Genomic DNA, 21,780 nt, shown 5'->3' with positions numbered 1-21,780 from the left:
GAATAGATCCACAAATGTCCAGTTGGGGAAGACACAAACTGTAATCTAGCACATTTGAAGAGTGGAGATAGTTGAAGGGATTTAAGACTGCCAATTTGAGAACCTGTCTTTTTAATATATCTAGAGCCATTAAGGAGGATGTAGCCATTACCCTCCCAGGACCATTTCTCTATGAATTGGATTACTCGTAGTGCACATGTGGGGCCACAAAGGCAGGAAACCAAAATGAGCGGGCTGCTGAGTTGGATGACAGAACCAGGAGAAAGTCAGGGGAGAGAAATCAGAGAAGAGAGAAGACTCTCCCATTTGCAAGTAATTAAAAGTTACTAATTCAATTAACACAAAAGTTCTTCTCACCTAACGGGTTGTGGGCAGCCAGAGCCATGAGAGCACAGGAGAGAGCAAAGCTGGCACTATAAAGAAATAATAGATATATCAAATCATTGCTGAGCTAAGTTATGTCCTCAAAGCAGCTTTCCTCAACCTGTGCCCGCTTGATGTATAGATGACAACTCCCAGAATTCTAGTGGCCATATTGTGAGTGCAACACAACTGAAAAGCTCCAGGTATGGAAATTCTGCCTCAAAGGGACACCAAAAATTATTGAAAATTATCCCCCAATTATTTCAAAAATGACACTTTCCACCCTAAAAGCTGCAATCTATTGTTAGTTCTCCCCGTTCCAGTGCGGTTTCTAATCTACAAATACAACTTTCTAATATTTATTCATTTCCACTGAAATGAGAATTTGGGACCTAGTAACCTCCAGGCACTTTTTTTCCCTTTCTTTCAGGTATTTTCTTCAATAGGCCACCGTGCCATTTGCCCCAGAGACCTTGTTCTTCTCACCTGCCAACTAGGCGAAGAGGCCTGGGTCCAAGTCGGTCCATCAGGATGCCAAGAGGCAAAGTAGCCGCACTCAAGAGAAAGGAGCCAATGGTGAAACCCAGAGTAAGCATTTCTTCCTGTTCCACACAACTGAAGGGATGGGTTACATTAGCCACAGGTGAAACATTGGTGTTATTCTTCTCTAAAGAGAAAATGGCAAAATAGATTAGGACATTGATTTCAAATCCCATTTTTACATCTATTCTACCCAAGGGCATGATTGTTTTTTGTTCCTAAAGAAGCACAATCAAGCCCTGTTGCACATCTTCCTTCTTGCTGCATTGAAGAAAACACAAAATTGGGGAGGTCTTTGATGCTCTCTGAGCTTGGTTGTTTTCTTCAGACACTGCATTACCAAACTAGGTAACATCATCAGTGGTAGAAGGGAATGGGGTTTGCTCTCATTTTATATACTAGTGGCTTGCCCTGTCAATGTTTGTAGGAGTTGGTGGCTCCTTGACTTGGCTGTTTATTATTAGCTTGTTTTTCTGAGTTGGTAGTTCCTTGATTGGGGTATTATTTCTTGATTGTTGGTTCAACATTGTTGATTAATCACAACGTTCTCATGCACAGCAGAGAAAGCAAAAAGAGGAGCAAAATGACCTGGGAAGGAACAGGATCTGAATCACATTCTGAGTGTTCCAGTTGATTGCTGTGGGCCCATTCTGAACGTAAAGGGATTGCTTTGCTAGTAGAATAGCCAGCCAAGAAAGGCAGGGAGTGATTCTAAGTTAAAGAGAATGTGGGATAGTAATGGATTTGGCCATCATTTATAGTGAGAGCAGCTCTTTCTAAAATTTTAATAAAGTCAGACAGTAATCTGTTGCTTGTCAAAGATTTAGGAGACAGGCCGTGATCTGAGGTGCTGTAACACAAGAAACAAAAAAGCCTGACTCCAAAAAATGAGAGGTTCAATACTTGGAGGAATTGTAATCTGTTTTTCCTATAAATACAAGGTCAATTTTATAAGGAAGAACACTATTTTAAGATTTCTCGAGGTCCTTGAGAAAAATAGTAGGAAAATAAGAGCTAATCCAGCCACTGTGTTTATTACAAAAAGGTGGTTTGAAACAAGCTTTGTGGGATTGTTAATCTCACATGGTCACAGTGAGGGAACACTGCTATATCCTATAATATGGAATGCTTCACAGCTTTAGCCTGAATTAGGATCATGGGAAACTTCACTTCATGGGGAACTACAATGTGGAGATGTTTTATGAAAATTAATGATAAAGAACCCCACAGAAACTGTTTTAAGCCATTACCATGTAATAAAACCAGCTCTATCAATTTGGTACTAATTTGTTTATTCTTCCATCTTCAGCCCCTCACATATATTACAAGATTTGGGTAGAATCCTTGGAAGAATCATATGAATGCCAGACCCCAAGGCTGAAGCTGCTGAATCCATTTGCATTGAGTTTCCCTCTCTTTTATCAAGTACACAATATTAGTACAAGTTACTACTCAAAGTTCTGTCAGATTCATTCTTAATTCTGTCCCTACTGAGGCCTTATCAATAGGACCCAATCTGCTTCATTGGCAAATGTTTTGGTTAAGTGCAGAATTGGGGAGGCAAAGATCCTTGAGGCAAGCAAAGATCTGTGGGAATGGAAAGTGCAACACTTTGCTCAGAATAGCACCCGCAACCTCCCCACACCTGTTATCATTTTAACTCACCTAATAGGCTCAGACCCCCATCCTACTCACCTGTGCACATATGGGAGTAGAAGCCTTCAAGTTTGAGCATAATGAGTAAGGAGCCCCAGCCCAGCAAAACAGCAGAGAAAAAGAGATTTTCCACCACCGCAGTACAGGCCATCCACCAGCGTCGCCGGTATGCCTGATGCAAGGTGGGTGCCATCTTTCCTCTGGCTTGTAAGAGGAGGCTGCAAACAAAACAAGATCATCATCTTTCTTGGCACTCAGGTCTTATTTACTATTCCACTGATTTTGACCTGGAAATTACAGGTAAGATACACAGGAGCTATAACTCAGTGGTAAGACACTTGCTATAGCAATAGCACTTAGACTTATATACAGCTTCACAGTGCTTTACAGAGTGAGCATATTGCCCCCAACAATCTGGGTCCTCATTTTACCAACCTTGGAAGGATGGAAGGCTGAGTCAACCTTGAGCCGGTGAGAATCGAACTGCCAAACTGCAGTCAGTCGGCAGTCAGAAGTAGCCTGCCTACTGCTGGCTACTTCTAACTACTGCACCATCACAGCTCTTACATGGTAAAGGTCCCAAGTTCAATCTCTATTCCCTTCAAAAAGGGTTAAGAAGGAAAGCCCGTAGATCTCTGCCCATCACCACCTATATTAGATGGAACAATAGTCAGATCCGATAGCAAGAGATACCTACTTTTAAATAATGGGACACAAAACTCTTCCAAACTCACTGGAGTTATTAAAAATCTACACAAGTAATGAAGCAGCACTCCAGCTTGACACTACACATCGGGGTGATGATACTTGTTGACTATTATATCCTGGAAGGCAAGATCTAGCAGCAAAATACTATAAAAGGGGGAATATATAACCTTGAAAACTATTTAAAAAAAAGGAAATTGCTGGCCCAGCTATTAGCCTGAGGGCAAACAGCTGCTAGGATTTCTTCTGACAGAGGTCTGAGCCACACAATCAGTTGACTTGTAGCTACTGGAGTTAAACAAGGGCAGCCTGGCAGCTGCTGCCACTCACAGGGCAGGAGCCACAGAGAGGTTGCAGCTCCCTCCCTGCAGAAGCACATGCATCATTGGAGACTCCATCTGTTTTGTGAGTTGCCACCTTCCCCTTCACCCTTTCATTTTTCATGAGGAAAAAGGAAGATAAAATATAAGATAAAACTATGTAGCCGAGTAGTGGCAAACTCTGCCCCATGGAAATGTCAATATACATCCCTTCCTTTACATGACCGGGTTAGAATGTCACTGTGGAGTTTCATATACTACAAAAGGAGATCTTGTTCCTTGCTTGCTGGCCAAAACCAGCCCAGTCAATTTGCTCGTTTTCTGCTTGAAATTGCCTATCACAGGCCAAGAGTAAACTAGCTTCAGCAACCTGCTTGCTAACCTGTTTTTTACAGCAAGGATATTTCAAGTACCACTTCTTTTTTAAAAAACAACAACATGCTCCTATGAGCTTTTTTAATTTGTTTATTTTCTGAAAATCAATTACCGGTACATAAGTGGGCATCAGCTGTAGTGCAGATGCTCATTTATATGCATATCTATACTAAAGCTTACAATTTATTTGTATCAGAAGTATTATTTTGACAAGAGAGATCTTCACAGAACAACCTAGTCCTAGACTAGAGAAAGGATTACAAAGAATTACACTGAAGTCATAAATGGATCGTGCATGAAGTTTTTAGCTCAAGGGGAGCCATTCTAATGTAGCAATTGAAGTACTGACCTAAAGATATATGCCATAAATTCAAATCCCCCACTTGCTTACTTGAATGATCTTGAAATACTCTGCCTTTCTCAGGAGAATACTGGAAGGATGGCAATGTGGAAGATCACTAAGCACAGCGTTTCTTGGAGAAAAGGGTATGAATATTTACATAAACCAGAGGTGGCAATCTAAACATTCATTTTTAAAACCGTGAAAGAGGCTGCAGAAGTAAATCAGGACATTGTAGGTTAAAGACCTACCTGGGAGACAAAGTTTCAGAAGTGCTTCTAAAAACCTGAAATGTCAACAGAGAACTTAAAAATGTAAATGTGTAACCTAAACATGCAAAAGTCAGATTGTCCTGGCACAGAACTTTGATTTTACTAAAACTGTGCCAACTTCCTGAATTGTTAGGTTTTTCATTTTGAACATTTGGTTTGGGACTAGTATTTCTGAAGTTCCAGAGATGCAAGGTGGGGCTTGATTGATTTAATGCTTTAGGTAATGAGGCAGAATGGGAAGTAAACAGCTTGGTAATGAAATTCAGAGATGACACCAGATCCAGCAGCATTGTAAACAAGCACAATAGGGGAAGAGAAAGAGATGGTGATAGCTCTTAAACTAGAAAAAATGGAAAACTGGAAGAAACAAGACTGTATCATTGAGTACAGAAACTTAAAAAAAAAAAAGGAACCTTCAAGACAGATGTTACTTGAAAGTATCCAGTGCCAAAAAGCAGCTGCTGCTTGAAATGTTTAAGAATCCATATTACAGGAATGTGTTGTCAAACATTGGAAGCCTAAGACTATACACTGCACAGCGCTAGTGAAGTAGGGGTGGCCAAGTTCCCTTCCTAGAAAAATGTGGGCAAATCCTAAAAGGTATGAATGTCAAGATTAGAATACTGAGCCAAATGGCTGTCAGGTTGGAGGCCTGACTTTAGTGTGATGAGTCATTAGTTTTATAAACCACAGAGGATGGAATGCACACACAGTGCTCTATCTGGGTTCTATGCTCTGCAATGCTAAGATGTTTTATATTTGATGCACTGGTCCAGGGGTGAAATCTACTTACCTTCCCTACCAGTTCGGAAGTGCACGCGCTGCCCACGCGCACACGCTGACCCTCTATGCATGTGCAAATCCTTCTGCGCATGAGCAGAGGGTAAAAAACAGGGTACAGGTTAAAACCAGGAAGTAACAATGACCAGGCGGGTGGGCGGAGCCTCAAGCTGACATCGCTACCGGTTCTCCGAACCACCGACCGTCATCGCTACCGGTTTAGCTGAACCGGGAACATTTCACCCCTGCACTGGTCCCATTACTTTGGTCTGGATTAGAGAATGTATTAAGCTGTAATTTTATTTTTGTTCCCCCTTCCTTTAGAAAAATGGATTCCTCCGCAACATTTTAAAGACTTCACTGAAATCTGCCTTCCAATTTCCTGAAAGATTATTCCTACACCTCAGAAAAAAGGGGTTCTGTTTTATACTTCTTTTTTTGTTGTTCTTTAGTGGTATCTGAACATCCTTTGTTATGATGAGATGTTGAGAGTTCTTGTAACTTTGGCTGTTCATACATCCTAAGGGTAAAAAGTGCCATGGAATGAATCCTTTCATGGTGTCATCAGTTGAACTGTAGTTAAACTCTATAGAACTTGGGATGCTGCATATCAATAGAAATGATTACATTATGCTTAATTCTTAGCCATCTTATAATTATAAAATTTACCCTTAAAAGGAATTTTTCTCTCATGGAGGAAAAAAGATAAATTTATTTCATTTCCTCCAAAATGAAGTGAAACGACTGAAAATTACGGAAAGAAAATATCTCTAATCTATAAAAATATTTTGCCTATATTAATCAGAATATCCCTTAACTGAATATGTACGGTAACCAGAAAATAATGTATTTTGGTGTTATGTTCTGCAAAAAATGGAAATTCTTTTGATACAAGTATTCAGATCTTAGCAGATTCTGACCTAAAGCTTTCAACAATCAGATCAAGTTATAGAAATAATGTAGAATATGAAAAATTTGCAGTCCTTGCTACCATAATTGAACCTGTAAATAAGGTTGTAAGTTGTTGCAGTCATTAAGCAGGTCATTTCATGACCAGACCTGATTTTACAACATTTTTTATGGTGGTCATTAAACGAATACCATGACTGTTAACTGAACCATGGTTGATAAGCAAATACATTTTACCCAATGGGTGTTTTTTGCTAGTGAGAGAAATCAGCAAAAAATAAATGAAAATCAGTGACATGACCACAGGACACTGCAAGAGCAATAAATGTAAGATCCTGCAAGCTGCTATGAGGCAGTTGCCAAGCACCCAAAATGCAGTCATGTGACTGCTGTGTGTGTGTGATCATTGTTAACTATAAAATCAGGTCATAAGTAGTTTTGGGGGAGTCCAACATAACTTTGACCAGTTGCAACCCAATCATAGGTCAAGGACTACCTGTACTGTACTTTCCAGATTTCCAGAATGTTAAAACTGATCAAACTTCCTGTGCACTGAAAACTACTGTATAGAAGTTAAAGTCCAACACATTTAAAGGCCATCGGATGGAAAGGTTATGCTATCCTAACAGATCTCTTTCATAACACTCAGCTGATCATCTGATGTTTAGCAATACTATATTTGCAGCTGTGCATACTATTCTTTAACGAGGCCATTGAAGAGAATTAAATCTTTTCCAGTTGCTACCAATTATCAGTTATCTAAATGTGAAACTTGTTTGATGACTTCTTTCAAGAAAAACAAGGATCTAGAGCTTCTGATAATACTGTGCATATTCCCTACCTACAAAGTGCATGGCAGATCCTTCCAAATCATTAGATTTTAATATGGGCTCCCTGAATTTCCACTTATCTTTATGCATCCTGAATAAAGTGTGTGACCAGCCATACGCTAAATAAATAAATAAATAATCCTGAATAAAGTAAATGAACAACTATTGCTGCATATTTTTTTTAACAGAGCATGAGGTCAGATGGAAAAATTATTAGACTGAAGCAGGCAAGTATATCCCTATGTTTTTATTTCCTTACTGCACAGGGCTTCTGACTGTATCTTATTCAAGACAGAAGGGTATAAATCACAAAAATAATAAATTCCCGGCCCTGCATTTCATTTAGTGACAGCAAAATGTTCTGTGAAATTTAGTAAATTACAGTAATAGGCTGGAAACCAGATGCCTTATTGTTTTAGGGATGGAAAGCAAGATTCTGTCCCTCATGGAGTAAAGAAAAGAAAACTTTGGAAATACCTAGGCCCATGATGGCGAACCTATGGCACGCGTGCCACAAGTGGCACGTGGAGCCATATCGGTGGGCATGCGAGCTCAGCTCCCAGTTGATTTTCAGTCCTTCTGGTCCCACCGGAAGACAGCAAATGGGCCGTTTCCGGATTCCGGTGGGCCTCGGGGGGGGAGGCCGTTTTCGTCCTCCCCAGGCTCCTAAAAAGCCTCTGGAGCTTGGGGAGGGTGAAAAATGGGCCTAGCGGGCCCACTGTGCCATCATGTACCAAAAGCGGGAGAACGGGGGGGTTGCAAGCACGTGGGGGTGGGGTGCATTGAATTATGGGTGTGGGCACGCGCACGCACGACCCCCCCCCACTCCCCTAGCTTTTGGCACGCGATGGCAAAAAGGTTAGCCATCACAGACCTAGGCTAAGGCTGCTTAGATAAACCTCCAAGAATGAAGCTGTTGGGTTCCATACAACTCCAATCTGTGTGCTTTGCCAGGTAGTTAAAAATCTATTCCTCTTTTAAGTTAGTTAAGTACAACAAAAGAAAAGGAGAAAGAAGACTTATACTAATAGGAAGAGATTCTTTCTCTTGGTTCTTTTTCTCTTCGCTGAAAGAATCAATCTATCAGACTCCTGTTATATCAAGATCCCTACCTCACATAACTTTATACAAACAGCATTTTCTGTGAAACAAAACTAAATAGGGGACTGTTATGCTGCAAAGGAAACTCGATTTAGGCAGATCCTATAGGCATCCTTACAAAGGAGGAGAGTAGTTGCTATCCAATGTTGCCCAATTATATTAAAACGAACAATGCATACATTCAAGGATTCCACTTCTAAGTAAGTAGTGGTCCTTCCTCCTATTTTCAGCAGCAGGATAGCAGCAGGCAGAGGCCTGAGCAAACTATGAACCAACAAACACCATTGTTTCCTGCGATCTTAGCAAAACTTGTAAGAATGAATCTAGTTTTTCCACAATTGCTTGTAATGCAATGTGAGAGCAAGAAAAACAGTATATTAGCAGTGAGAGAACATTATACATTTTTTAAGAATTATAAATATGGTTGAAAAACCTCTGGAGACACCCCCCCCCCCCCGCTTTGCTTTTTAAAAGAGGAGAATTCCAAATGGGCACTATCATCTCAGCAGCGGCACTAGATAATGATCTCACCTGTACGTCACAGGGAATTAACTAAGATAACCAGAGAGAATTTAATAGGCAGAGGAAGGCACTGATCATATTAGAGTCATGCTACAGAACTGCACATTGTCAAGCATTATTCAGGCAGAAATCCAATGCATATTTATTTAGAAGCATGGCTCAGAGGAACTTACTTCTGAGCAGGCCAAAGTAGGATATCAATGCAAATCTACCTTTATTATTATTTGAGGGATGCAATTTAAGTTTCCCCCTCATACCACATTATTCTTGGCAGTCCATGCAAAAACACAGCGTTGTCATGATAAATGGGTTGGGTCATTGACTGCCTTAGTGTAACTTCAAGTTTGGCAGATGAACAATGTAACTATTATAAAATAGTGAGCCTTGTTTATATTGTTCTGCTTCTGTAACAGAAGTCTGTAGTTGTTTCTGGGAGCTGTAGAGAGACGATAAGATAAGATGAGATGAGGGTAACGAATGGAGAAGTAGAGGGGAAGGAGCAGGAAACCAAGCAATTGGATGGTGAAGAGATAACCAAGGGCTCCCTTTATTATGAAATAGCCAAGACTGTACAGAGACAAAGGATACCTTTTGTATGGATAGGCCACTTTGGAGATCTGGATCAAATATTTTAGGGATGTGCTGCAGTGGTGGGTTGCCCCCAGTTCGGACTGGTTCACAAGAACCAGTAGTAAAACTGGTGGGAGGCCCTGCCCACCACCCCGGATGTCGTCATCGGTGATCTGTGCATGCGCAGGGTGCGTGCGCGATCCCGTTGCAAACAGGTAGTAAAGGTAAGTAGAACCCACCCCCGATGTGCTGATACAGATCAAGGCAGGGGGTTCAAAGCAGTGGTGAAATCTAAAATTTGTTACTATCGGTTCTGTGGGCATGGCTTGGGGGGCAGCGTAATGTGACTAGGTGGGAGTGACCAATTTTTTTTAACTTTTAAAACCATTTTTTACATGTAAAACCATGTAACCCCCCCCCCTTTTTTAAAAAAAACCCTCTGCCGATCAGGCAACTCAGCTGGGATCGTCAGAGCTTGGATCGTCAGAGGCATTTAAAAGAAAAAAAGCCTCTGATGATCACACGGCTCAGCTGGGCATGGGGGGTGGAGGCAGGGATTTTTGCTACCGGTTTTCCGAACTGCCCGCCGCCATCGCTACCTACTCGCCCAAGCCGGTCCGAACCGGTAGCATTTCACCCCCGATTCAAAGGGACCCAAGTACCAGTCCCTATAATGAAAAGTCCAGGCACACTTAACACCGGAGTCTACAGACTTTTAGGGGCAGGGAACATGCTTGTGACCACTAAAAGCAAGGTTTGTACTGTAAAACTGCTGGTTTTACTGACCACTGTCACTGACATCAACAATTAAACTGTTGTTAGACTAGGATTCATCAATAAAACCCCATCTCATCTATAACTCAAGTTTTGGCCAATTAACAATTTCTTGGACCTGTTTCACTAGCCATGCAGATATTTTCACTGCCCCTCCCCCCCCTCCCCCAACAAGGCTGATCATCTGGAAAGATTTAGGAACAGGTCATCTGAGCAGGGATAAAATAGTACCAATACAGGAGAATATTTGTAGCTCAGGGTTGAAATGAGAGGTTCTTGGTCCTCTCTGTGAGCTTGGTTGCTTTCTTACAGATGTTTCATTACTCAAACTGGATAATATCAGTACTAGTAGGCAGTCGGGTAACCCTACTCCCTGCTAGCATTGATAATGTTATTGTTACCCAGTTTGGGTTATGAAACATCTGCAAAAAAAAAACCAAGCTCAGAGAACACCAAGGACCCCGCATAAAAGAGTACATTTGTCTTAGATTTGTGACTTGTATTCAGTGAAACTTACATGTGTGGCAAATTTAAAATCAAGTCCCTCCCTTGCATGTGACGGGGATATCACACTTGTATGGTGGTCACATATACAACAGTGATCCTACTCAGCTACCAACAGTGGAAAGAAAACACCTCAAATCCCCCACCCTTGTGTGACTGGCTACAGTTTAATCTGAACACAGATAAGCTTTTGATCTGAAAATATCAGGCAAAATGAACAGAGAGAAGGAACACAAAGTGCTCCAGGGAACTGACATCTGTTCGAATTTAAAACTATGAAAGTCTAGAGGTGGTGAACAAGAACAAAAACAAAATGGGTACACTGCAGTTAAGAGTGTAAAGGTGCTCTTTAGAAATCTACATTTCCCTTACCAATTGTGCAGGATCCAATATTAGCCCAGTCAGGTTTCTTCTGCAAACTTCTGAGAGATCTGTAAAAGCTGAAGCACAGTTCAAGCAAAGTTTGAGGCCTGCTGAGACCCTTTGGCTCCCCTCCCTCTTAATGCCAACTAAGCAAGAGATGAGCCCTCTGCGCCCACGCAATATGTACTCCAGCCATAAGCGGGTTTAGCAAATCCTGTAGTCCAGTGGTGGGATTCAGCCAGTTCGCACCCCTTCGGGAGAACCGGTTGTTAACTTTCTGAGCAGTTTGGCAAAGTGGTTGTTGGAAGAAATCATTAGGGCAGAGAACCGGTTGTTAAATTACTTGAATCCCACCACTGCTGTAGTCGCTCCTCACCCTTTTCCTGTGACCCATGTTTTATTATCCTGAGGGGGGAGGCAGGCCGCTGTGGACACCCCAGTTCTTCACATTCTCCAATGCGTTATAATCGCCACCCGGGACTCTTTCCTTTCAATTCGTCCCCTCTTTTCCCCCACTCGGGCGATCCTCTCCCCCCACCCCCATCCCAATTCACCCCCTTCCTCTCCCCGCTTTTTTGTCTTCCCGCCTTTAGGGGCAGGCCTCATTTTCCCAACTCGGAACAAATCTAAAACGCCGCGAGGGGCAGGCGTCAAAGACATGGCTGGCACGGCTCGCCCTCCACCCAAGTCAGCCCAAGCTGGAAGGAGCCGCGGCCGCTGCCACGTGGAAGCCAGAGCCCTGCCTAGTAAGGGAGTGAAGCCATACAAAGAGGGCTTTCGGGCAACCCCCCGATCGCCTTCGCTCCCGGCCCCTACCCAGCTGCCCCTATTTAAGCCTGCCTTCCAGCCCCGGTTTTCCAAACTGTTTCTCCCAAGTTCAATCAACTCACTTTCGGCTCCAGCCCTTTGGCGGGCTGAACTGAAGGCGCGCCTTTCCCTCCGACTATTCGGGGTAGCTGCCTTCAAGGCGTTGCCAACGGGGCTGCCCCGGGCGCGGGCGAGCGGGCGGATCCTCCCCTGCGAGCCGCGGAGAAGGAGGCGACTCAACGCTGCTGCCGGAGCCCCGTTGGCGCCGCCGCTTCGCTCGCCTGCCAGCTGCGCGGGTCTGCTCAACCTGGAGGAAAAGAGAAGCGCGTTTCCCACGCGGTGCCCCCGGGCAGGAAGTGTTCCTTGCTCGTGTCAAAACGGGAAGAGGGGCGGGGGGGAGGACAGGAATCGAGAGGCTCGCCTGCCCGTGACTTTATAAGGTCATCGGTGTGTGTTTGGGTATCCCCCCCTTCCCTTCTCCCCCCCCAAAAAAAGAACGTGGAACTTGGGGCGAGATCGCGAGGAAGGGTGAAAAAGTACACGGCAAATATACAGAGAGATGGGCTTCTCTTGGAAGGCTGCCCGGTTCGTTCGTTCGCTCGCTCAGGTATTTCGGCTCTGCTGGATTTTAGGTTCGGCCGCTTTCGTCCCGTCCTGGCTCAGTAGCCAATAGGGCAACTTCGTTTGGAGGTGGGGGGTGGGGGTGGGGGAGTCCTCATTTCAGAGGCCGATCCTCTGCTGCAACGTCACCTAAAGTTGTCTTGGGCACCCTCACCATAAACGACGAAACCAGAGAAAGGAGAGGAACCGACTTGCTTCCCTACCCCGCTGTAAGCAAATACACGAGGTCTAACAATATAAACGTTGCTATTATAACACAGGTGCAGAAATATACGCCCCATAGCGCCGGGATGTGATGCTTACAGGGCCGTGCAAAACATGTTTGGGGATAGTGTAAGTCTAAAAAAACAGAGAAAATAGAAGAAAACACAAAAGTAATTGTGAGCTGGGACAAATATTGCCTTAAAGCACATATTTCTATCCATTGATTCAGCTGAGCTAATGCATGCAGCGGACAATAGATTTCAGAGTGTCATGCTGGGCTGCTTGCCTTTGCTCCAGGATTAAAAAATAAATAAAACATTGTTTCTCCTTTCCTTCATGTTGTCAGTACTACCACAATGGGGTGGGGAAGGAGCTGACATTAATTCAAAGTATATTTTTCAAGCATTTGCCATATGGGGGGTGAATCTTTGCCCCCCACAGAGAGGGCTCGCAATCTGGGTGTCCTCCTGGACGCACAGCTGTCTTTTGAAGAGCATATGACGGCTGTGGCCAGAGGGGCCTTTTATCAGGTTCGCCTGATTCGCCAGTTGCAGCCCTTTCTGGACTGGGACGCCTTGCACACGGTCACTCATGCCCTTGTCACCTCCCGGCTGGACTATTGTAATGCTCTCTACATGGGGCTCCCCTTGAAGAGCACTCGGAGGTTCCAGCTGGTTCAGAATGCGGCCACGCGGGTGGTTATGGGCGCAACTCGTTGTGCCCACATGACACCTCTCCTGCGCGAGCTGCACTGGCTCCCAGTGGTCTTCTGGGTGCGATTCAAGGTGTTGGTCACCACCTTTAAAGCGCTCCATGGCATAGGACCCGGGTACCTTCGAGACCGACTTCTGCCACCAATAGCCTCCCACCGGCCAGTTCGCTCCCACAGAGAGGGTCTCCTCAGGGTGCCATCGGCCAAGTTATGTCGGCTGGCGACACCCAGGGGGAGGACCTTCTCTGTGGGAGCCCCAGCCCTGTGGAATGAACTGCCCCCGGAAGTGCGTAAGATCTCCGACCTCCGGGTATTTCGCTGTGCACTCAAGACCCTGTTGTTCCGCCAGGCCGGGCTATCAACATAATAATTTTAAATTGGGTGTTTTAAATTTCTGGGGTTTTAAATTGAGCCAAATTATTTAATAATTTTAAATTATTTTAATTGATGTTTGTCTTGTGCTTTTAATAGGCTGTACACCGCCCTGAGTCCTTCGGGAGAAGGGCGGTATAGAAATAAAATTGTTGTATTGTATTGTATTGTATATGGTAGTGTGATCAGGATCTCTGCAAGCTGGTATGCAAGTTGTGCATTGCACGAAAGTGCCATAACACGAGGAGGGGGGCACCAGAGTGAGTTTTAAGAATGAATTCTCCATTCTGAACACCAACCACATGTGCTCGATTAGGTCAGATTTCACTTCTTGCAAAAGGAGTGCTATACAGTAACCATGGGTATGCATTGCATAATCTGAAACTATCAGTGCTAGTGTGCATGTTGCTGCAGTTCCAGGTGGCTCATCCGAACAAATATGAGCTGCATAGAGTCATTTTTCTACAAAGCGACAAAACACCCCTCTTTCCATTGGTTTCTGAGTTAAAGCTTATTCCAAACTTCCTATCTAGTCTTAATCACTGGCCTGTTGTCTCAGTTTAAGAGTAGCAAATGCAGGTAATCTTCCTCGCTTAACAACCACAATTGGGACTGACAACTCCTTCACCAAGTGAAAGAATTATTAAAATGAAACATGTGACTGCACCGGACTTACAGCATCAGTTCCATCATGGTCATTAAGCAAATCACCTGCAGTTGTTATGTGAGATGACTATGACTTGTGACTTACGTGATTGTGGCTTGGGATTTCTCCATTGACTGCTTGTCAGAAGCTGGCGGCAAATGGCAATTGTGATTGTGGGACACTGTGACACTCATAAGCTCAAGGACCAGTCATAACAGTTACTTTTTCTGCACCATCGTAACTTCAAACAGTCATTAAATAGGGCAGTTGTTAACCAAAGACTACCTATAAAATTCTTAAGGGAAGGGGTCAGCAAAACAATATTTTGCCAGAGGTATCTTACAAATCAGTGGCAGTCCATAATTTTTAAAAATGAAATGGCTTGCAAACTAAAACACTATCTCACAGTATAATCCCCCTTAGATAGATTTTTCTTGTTTTTCTAGATTCCCTTCTCCTAGAGTCTAGTTAAAAATTGCTTTCCGAGAAAAGAGGATAAGAATGACATATGCCCTGTGACAAAGAATTCTAAGAATATTGTTTGACGTTCTAAGCCGTATATATCCACAGCTCCCTACTGTGAGCTCTTACTGTGAAATTACTGTCCTCTTATCAAGCATATTTGCTTAGATTTTCCCCCTTCCTATGTCTCTGTGGTTTGTGTTCCTCCATCAGTTGTTGTGACATACCATTCATGTGTGTTCACCAATTCTTGTGTCATTTCAAGAACCTTGTAGTTTTGATCCAATGGACTGAAAGACAAAAAAAAAAAAACACTGAGAAAGACAAAGAAACATTGAAATTCTGAAATTATATTTAAAAAAACCTTTTAAATTTCCTGTTCATGTTCTTATATCCTCGGGTGCATCACAAAGCACACTCTCTAAACTGGTTATCTCTTGAACTTGCCAAACTAGCTAAGGCAGCTGAGCTTACGTCTATCATGTAGCAAGAATGGGTAAAGAAACAAGAGTCAGGGGGGAGAGCGGGTGGGATAAATAAACCACAGTGATATCCATGTGAGGGAAACTACTTGTTGCAACTATGTTAAACATTTGTAGGTCGTTTTAGTTGCGCTGTAAAGTTAGGAGAATCATAGGCCAATGCAAGTTAACAGCATGGTACAGCCTGAATGATATGTTATTTGGAGACTAAAAGCATTTATGATTGTATGTGTGCCTGCACAGATGGAGTAAGCGTTTAGTTATCATAAGACAAGTATAGATATTGTGGCTCTTCAATTGAAGAGACTGCTAAAATATGTGTTTTAAGGCAGAAGGATAATTCACTAATTGCTTAGCAATATCCCTAACCCTAACCGTGTGCCTATTTAGGGCTCATGCAAAGAGCTCAGTTGGAAACTGAACTGAGAAGCCTGCTCAGTGTTGTTTATTCAGTTCAACAAAACTTCATTTTTCAACATTCTTCTACTCGAGCCATTCTGTGCATCTGATGAAGTGACTGCAGCTCACAAAAGCTCGTGGCTTTTAATAAAGTTGATTAGTTGGAAAAGGTGCTGCTGGACTCCTCCTAATTTCCTGAGGAGACAGAATACAATTGAGACTTATGACTACTTGACAGGCTACATGTAATCTGTCTCCTATGTTACCTGCATGTGCATAACCAACCTCTCTCTTCCTCCCTTCCCTCTACTTCCCTCGCTACAATTTAAATACACTTTGTGTATCTGTTGAAGTGAGCTGCAGCTCAGAAAAGCTTGGTGACCCCCAAGGGAAGGGCCTTCTCTGTGGGGGCACCTACCCTCTGGAATCAGCTGCCCCCAGAGATAAGGAGAATCCAAGACCTCGGTGCCTTCCGCCGTGCCCTTAAAACCTTCTTTTTTCAGCAAGCCCGGCTGGCCTAACACTTTTTTAAATGTTTTTAATTGTTTGTTATTGTTTTTAATCATGGGGCCAAATTTATATCTTTTTAATTGTATTTTAATGTTTGTAGTTTATGTTTTTACTTGGCTGTTCACCGCCCTGAGTCCTCAGGGAGAAGGGCAGTATACAAATTTAAAAATAAATAAATAAATGTCTTTTAAATAAAATTGGTTAATCATAAAAGGTGCCAGCAGACTAATATATTGGTGAAGGCTTTCATAGACAGTGTTTCTTGGACAACACTGCCCAACTGCTATAGGCTCTGACTTTTTGCTACAAGACGGACTGTGTCAAGTAATCTTTAAGATCCTAAAAGGAAATTTGTATCCCACATGAAGTTGCTCTCACCAAGAAAGTGAATATGTCTGCTTCAGTGCTCCATTTTGGTGTGATATTGAACCATAGGTCAATATAGGTCAAGAAGATCTTTTCCAAATAAAATGGATATTTATTTATTTTATTTATTTATTTTATTTTATTTCTATACCGCCCTTCTCCTGCGGGTCTCAGGGCGGTGTACAGCCAAGATAAAACATTGCATATAAAATTTAAAAACAATTTAAAAAACAATTAAATAATTTCGGCCCAAGATTTAAAAACAACCCAATTAAAACTGAATTCAATTAAAACTGAGAGGATGGGATCAAGCCAGCCCGGCTAGATGGAATAGGTGTGTGTGGAATATGTGATTATTTATGGTACTTATGCAAAAGTTTTCAGCCATCATAGTTTATTATTTGTTTAAACACAGTTTTCTAACAGTCATAGCAGATGGGCAGCATAATAAGATCTTGTGGAAGACTGGTGCCTAGTATTAGAAACACAATCCTAGATAACATGTAGAATAAGTATCCCAGTGGTTCAGAAATATCATTTGGGAATGCAAAATCCCCAGATTTGTATTTTGTGCCTATGTATTAATAGCCAGAGCAGCAGCAGAAGACAGTAGACATAAATGCATCTTGTCCCTCTTTCCCCAAAAGTAATTGCTTCTCACTAACCCGTTCGCTTAATGCTATTATAGTGAAAACCTCTGAGAGCTGTTTAGATAATTAGGTCCAGCTGTTTGGCTCATTCTATGACATGTTATCTCCACCATGGTATCCTCAAAGTGTTGTCCAGCAGACTTGTTCCAGGTGGTAATATTTAGCATTTGGTTAGCATTTTACTTGGTGGATGTAGAAGTGAAATTCTCACCCATCTGCTCTGATAAATTGATAAAAAAATCTGATAAACCTTTGAGAAGGTTTCTTGTATCTAATCAGAATTTAACACTGTAATTTAAGACTGTCTAGATTGGTATCAAAAGCATTTCCTAGTCATATATGGGATGGTTGGTTTTAATCGGCAAGGTCTGAAAAAAGAAGATAAATGCTTGAGTCAATCTGTTCCACTATATGCAGTCTTAATCATTTGGCTTACAAAAGCTAGCAGAAGAATTTGGCTGGCTGGTTTGAAAGGATGGGGGGGGGTTATCTAAGCAGGAGCAGGGGGTTATGAAAAATGATAGTACAATCTCTTCAGATAAAGACTTCCCTGAACTCAGGTATAAAAGGCAATCAACCAGTTGCTTTCCAGATAAAATGCTGAGATAATAACAGGCAATTAGCTTCAGACATCTTTGAGAAATTATCTATGGATGATCACCATTCACTCATGTTCTGGAGGTAAGGTTTCTAGACTGAAGTAGTCTTGCTTGACCTGACTGGGAAGGAAGTAAGATAACTGCCATCTTGCTAGCATACTTGTGTTTCTCACCAGTTTTTATATAATATTTTTATTAATAAAAATAAATTAACAATAAAATATTTTTTTTGCAACAGCAATGCATGGTAAAAGTTGGCGGCTATATGATGGTTTCACTCTTATGTGTATACCAATTCCAAAAACTGGAAATGTTCTGTAGTCTAATCTCTATATGAAGCTGCTTAGGTGAGATCACCAGAATGGTACAGTATAGAAAAACGTACTTCTTGGATCACTGTTGAAGACTATAAAAATTTGATGGGGAACCCACAAGTTGGTGGTAGAGCTGTGACCTAATCATAGAACAGGAATTTATATATTTTAGAGTACTCTCATGTACTTCACCTGGGGTTACTTTTGAAAACATTCAGATTGAAGCTGATTCAATAGTGGTGGCTTGGTACCAAAATCATTCCTGGTTTTAAAGCAGGGGTGAAATCCAGCAGGTTCTGACAGGTTCTGGAGAACTGGTAGCGGAAATTTTGAATAGTTTGGAGAACCGGCAAATACCACCTCTGGCTGGCCCCCGAGTGGAGTGTGAATGGAGATTTTGCAATATCCTTCCCCTGCCACGCCCACCAAGCCACACCATGCCCACCAAGCCACGCCCACAGAACCGGTAGTAAAAAAATTTGGATTTCACCACTGTTTTAAATTTGGATTTTCACCACTGTTTGCTTGATTTCCATTATGCTTCCAGTCAGAGTTAATGTTAATACATCTAAATGTTCAGACATCTAAATGTTTTGGGACTGTTATGTTTGAGGGAATGTCTTTCCCCATGTCTTTACTTGCCTGAGTATTAAGATTTGCCAAGGAGCTGCTTCCTCTATTAGGGGTACAGTAGTGTATGATGTGGGAATGTATTTATTTGTTTAAAACATTTATATTAGTCACCCATCTTATACCACACTCTGGGCAGCTCCCAGAAGTGAGAATATGGCCACCTGAAAAGCTAAGTCCAGAAGCCAGATTGCTTTCATTTTTCACGCAAGTTTGAGGTTTTTATTTGTGCTGTTTTTTAAATAGATGGCTATTTGTTTTATTGGTTGATTGTTTTAATGGCTGCTTTTATTGCCATATGATTACTCAAATAAGGAGATGGTGGTATATATACTCCATTAGTATTCAAATACATTATAAAAACATTTTTGATTAGAGATAATGCTGGTACATATAGAAAGCTTCATGATGTAGGATACAGCTAGCAAATGCACTGTATGTGTTACTCAGGTGTTTCTGAACAGGTGGGTTTGCATCACAAATTTAGTTATCATTAGCTTAACTATAATTTAATCCATCTACACTCATTTCTGCAATTACGAACACACTGAGTTTATGAACATTATAGGCTGGGTTCAGGCAACATGCCAAGTTGAAATGTGTTGTTAGTTTGTGCTTCAGTTAGAGTTAACAAATGGCTTGTCTTATCTAGGCATTTATTTGCTTTTTCTATCACTTAAGTTTATAGCTTGGGAACTTATGACTGCTGAACTACAATGACCATCATCTCTGACCACTGATCAGATAAAAATTGGCATTAAACCCATGGGAATGATTTTGGATAAGGCATTCTCTCTCTCAACCCATCCTACCTTCAGAAGTTTGAGAAAATTAGAAGCTAGCACTTTGTCTACTGTCCTGAACTCTTGAATGAAAGGCAAAATATAACTCTAATAAACATTTTCCCATCTCTCCTTTCACAGAATGTCGTTTTAAGTTGTCAACCCAGCCCTGCAGTTATAACAGTGACATTGTTGTTTTAATGTAGTTTTTGTGTAATTTGGTTGTTTTGTTTAACTGTTAGATCAAGCATTCCTACCGTTTTGCCATCATACCTCCCTTCAGTGTAATCTTAATGTACACACCTCCCCTAAAAATCCAAAAACCAAATGAATACAAATGAACAATAAAAACAATAAACTATTTTCAATAAAGACATTTTAAAAAATCTTCATACTTCCTCTGGCCTCTATCTGCACCTCCTCAAGGCAGGCAGACCTCACATAGCTCACAATTTGGGAAATCCTGAGTTAGTATTTGCCCCATCCCCTTATCAATGTTGCTTTGAGATTTATGAATAGCATACGATGGTGCATAGTTAATGGGAGAACAATCCTTCCAATATCCCTAGTTTACCATAGCTAGGTTACTACACCTTGAAAACATTTTTTAACCTGGCACATATCCATCATACCGGCAGCTGCCTCTCATTTACATTTCTTTTTATTTATGACAATGTATGTGAGATTGTGTCAGAAGCAACATATTCAGAGTCTTTAGCATACTGCAAAAATATAATCCATTGCAGGTAATTTCAGTGTACCAGGTATAGAAGATCCTGCCTGAAATTCTCTCCAGCTAATCTTGTTCTTGAAATTCCTAGATGAGCAACATGAAAAATGCCTTCAATCCATAGGAGAAAATACTGTGCTAAATAAGGAAGATCTGGCTGCTGAGCATAAGCAATTATGAAATAATCCTCTCTCTCACTGAATTGAACAGGGGCAGCATCTCAGCTATCTGATTATTTAAAAGACAGGGTTGGAGACTTACAGGTGGTTAATGAGTGAAGGAATATGAAGCAGGAACTGCATGCCCCTGAATGTAGAAAAAGCATTTTGATGGTTAAGGTCAACTGGTGGACACAGAATGGCAACGCCACAAAAGATGAAAAAGCCTGAGATATATGGCTCTAAGCTTAATTGATCTGTAAACATTGCATAGCCTGCTTGAGGCAGAAGTTCAGCTTTACCCTTTACAGAAGAAACATGGATTTGCCTTCCATTTAGAAGCCGTGGCAGGGGAAATTAGTTTCTATTAGAGCCCCTGATAACAGAAATGCAGGTTTTTACTGCTAACATGACAATGGCAAGCATAAAGCTAAGGCTGACAAGGTTTGGGGATCAACAGTAATGCAGATTAAAATTTTGGAAACAACAGAAGGGGACAGACCAAGCCAGGCTGTCCCTCTGAATGCTTGAGGTTTATACTCTTAAGTTTAATAGGCCACCATGAGGAGTAGACCTGGAGGGGGAAAATGTAAATAAGGAAGCCGTCAAATAGGAGGCAAAACCTAAATGGGAAAATACAAAACATATGCGAGAGACTAGAAAGAAAAAGTTGCCTGATGACACCCCAGCCTGTTAAAGAAACACATTAAATTCTTGTGCATATTCCCCAAAAGGAATATCCATAATCTGAAAGACAGAATGCCTCTACTGCAGGAAAGGACCTTTCCCCGCTTGTATCTAACAATAGCACACACAAGCCCTGGCATCATCATTTTTCTGCTGTGTCCTCTTGATGTCACCTTCATCTTGTCCCCAACCCACAAGATGACGATCTTAAGCTTTCCTGAGCCATACTAAAATACTGCTTTCCCCTTAAGCTAACCGTGTTCAGTGACAACTATGAGATATAGTTTGCTTTTGGTACCCATTAGTTTGGAAGGAAGTCAGGTGACTGCTGGGCCTTGAAAAGAGAGACAGTAGAGAACAAGATAGGGATTGGCAATGAGGATGGCAAATTTCATGCCAGAGTCTTCTGCTAATTCAATGGTTGTAAGCACTTCAGGCCAGCAGTGGTGAAAAATCCTCAGAGACGTAGATGAGAACTTAGTTTATTCTACAGTATAGGACCAATTTGTACAGGGCCAACATGAAACCAGGACCTGCACGATCTGGGCAGAAAATAGAATATGCATTTTTACTGTGTATTTTTAATTTGTAAAGTACCTATAAAATATGTTCATTAGATACATAACAGGGGTGGGTTCTACTTACCTTTACTACCAGTTCCCAATGGGGCCGCAATGGGGCTCGTGTGTGTGTGCTTCTGCATATGCGCAGAAGCTTCTTGATGA

General features: G+C 41.9%; 1 protein-coding gene across 3 annotated transcripts in view; it reads right to left on the bottom strand.

Annotated features, from left to right (window-relative positions):
• The window catches only part of SLC43A1 (solute carrier family 43 member 1), a 34,848-nt gene extending 22,431 nt beyond the window's left edge, over positions 1–12,417 (bottom strand). Inside the window, exons 1-6 of one of the 3 annotated variants that reach the window (XM_087881596.1) lie at positions 12,285–12,417; positions 11,815–12,038; positions 10,934–11,001; positions 2,599–2,777; positions 850–1,030; positions 358–413 (exon numbers count right to left, since the gene is read on the bottom strand). In XM_087881596.1, coding sequence (XP_087737722.1) covers positions 358–413; positions 850–1,030; positions 2,599–2,752 — 391 coding nt within the window. In that variant the 5' untranslated portion in view covers positions 2,753–2,777; positions 10,934–11,001; positions 11,815–12,038; positions 12,285–12,417. Of the gene's footprint in view, positions 1–357; positions 414–849; positions 1,031–2,598; positions 2,778–10,933; positions 11,002–11,300; positions 11,789–11,814; positions 12,263–12,284 lie in introns of those variants that run through there. The other 2 variants (XM_034420336.3, XM_034420337.3) reach the window with 2 other exon arrangements.
• Positions 12,418–21,780: the final 9,363 nt, after the last annotated feature.

Source organism: Pantherophis guttatus, chromosome 1 (assembly GCF_059756535.1).
Source record: "Pantherophis guttatus breed Tessera chromosome 1, ASM5975653v1, whole genome shotgun sequence".
In the NCBI taxonomy this organism is placed as follows: domain Eukaryota; kingdom Metazoa; phylum Chordata; class Lepidosauria; order Squamata; family Colubridae; genus Pantherophis; species Pantherophis guttatus.
This window is presented reverse-complemented; position numbering and strand designations above follow the sequence as displayed.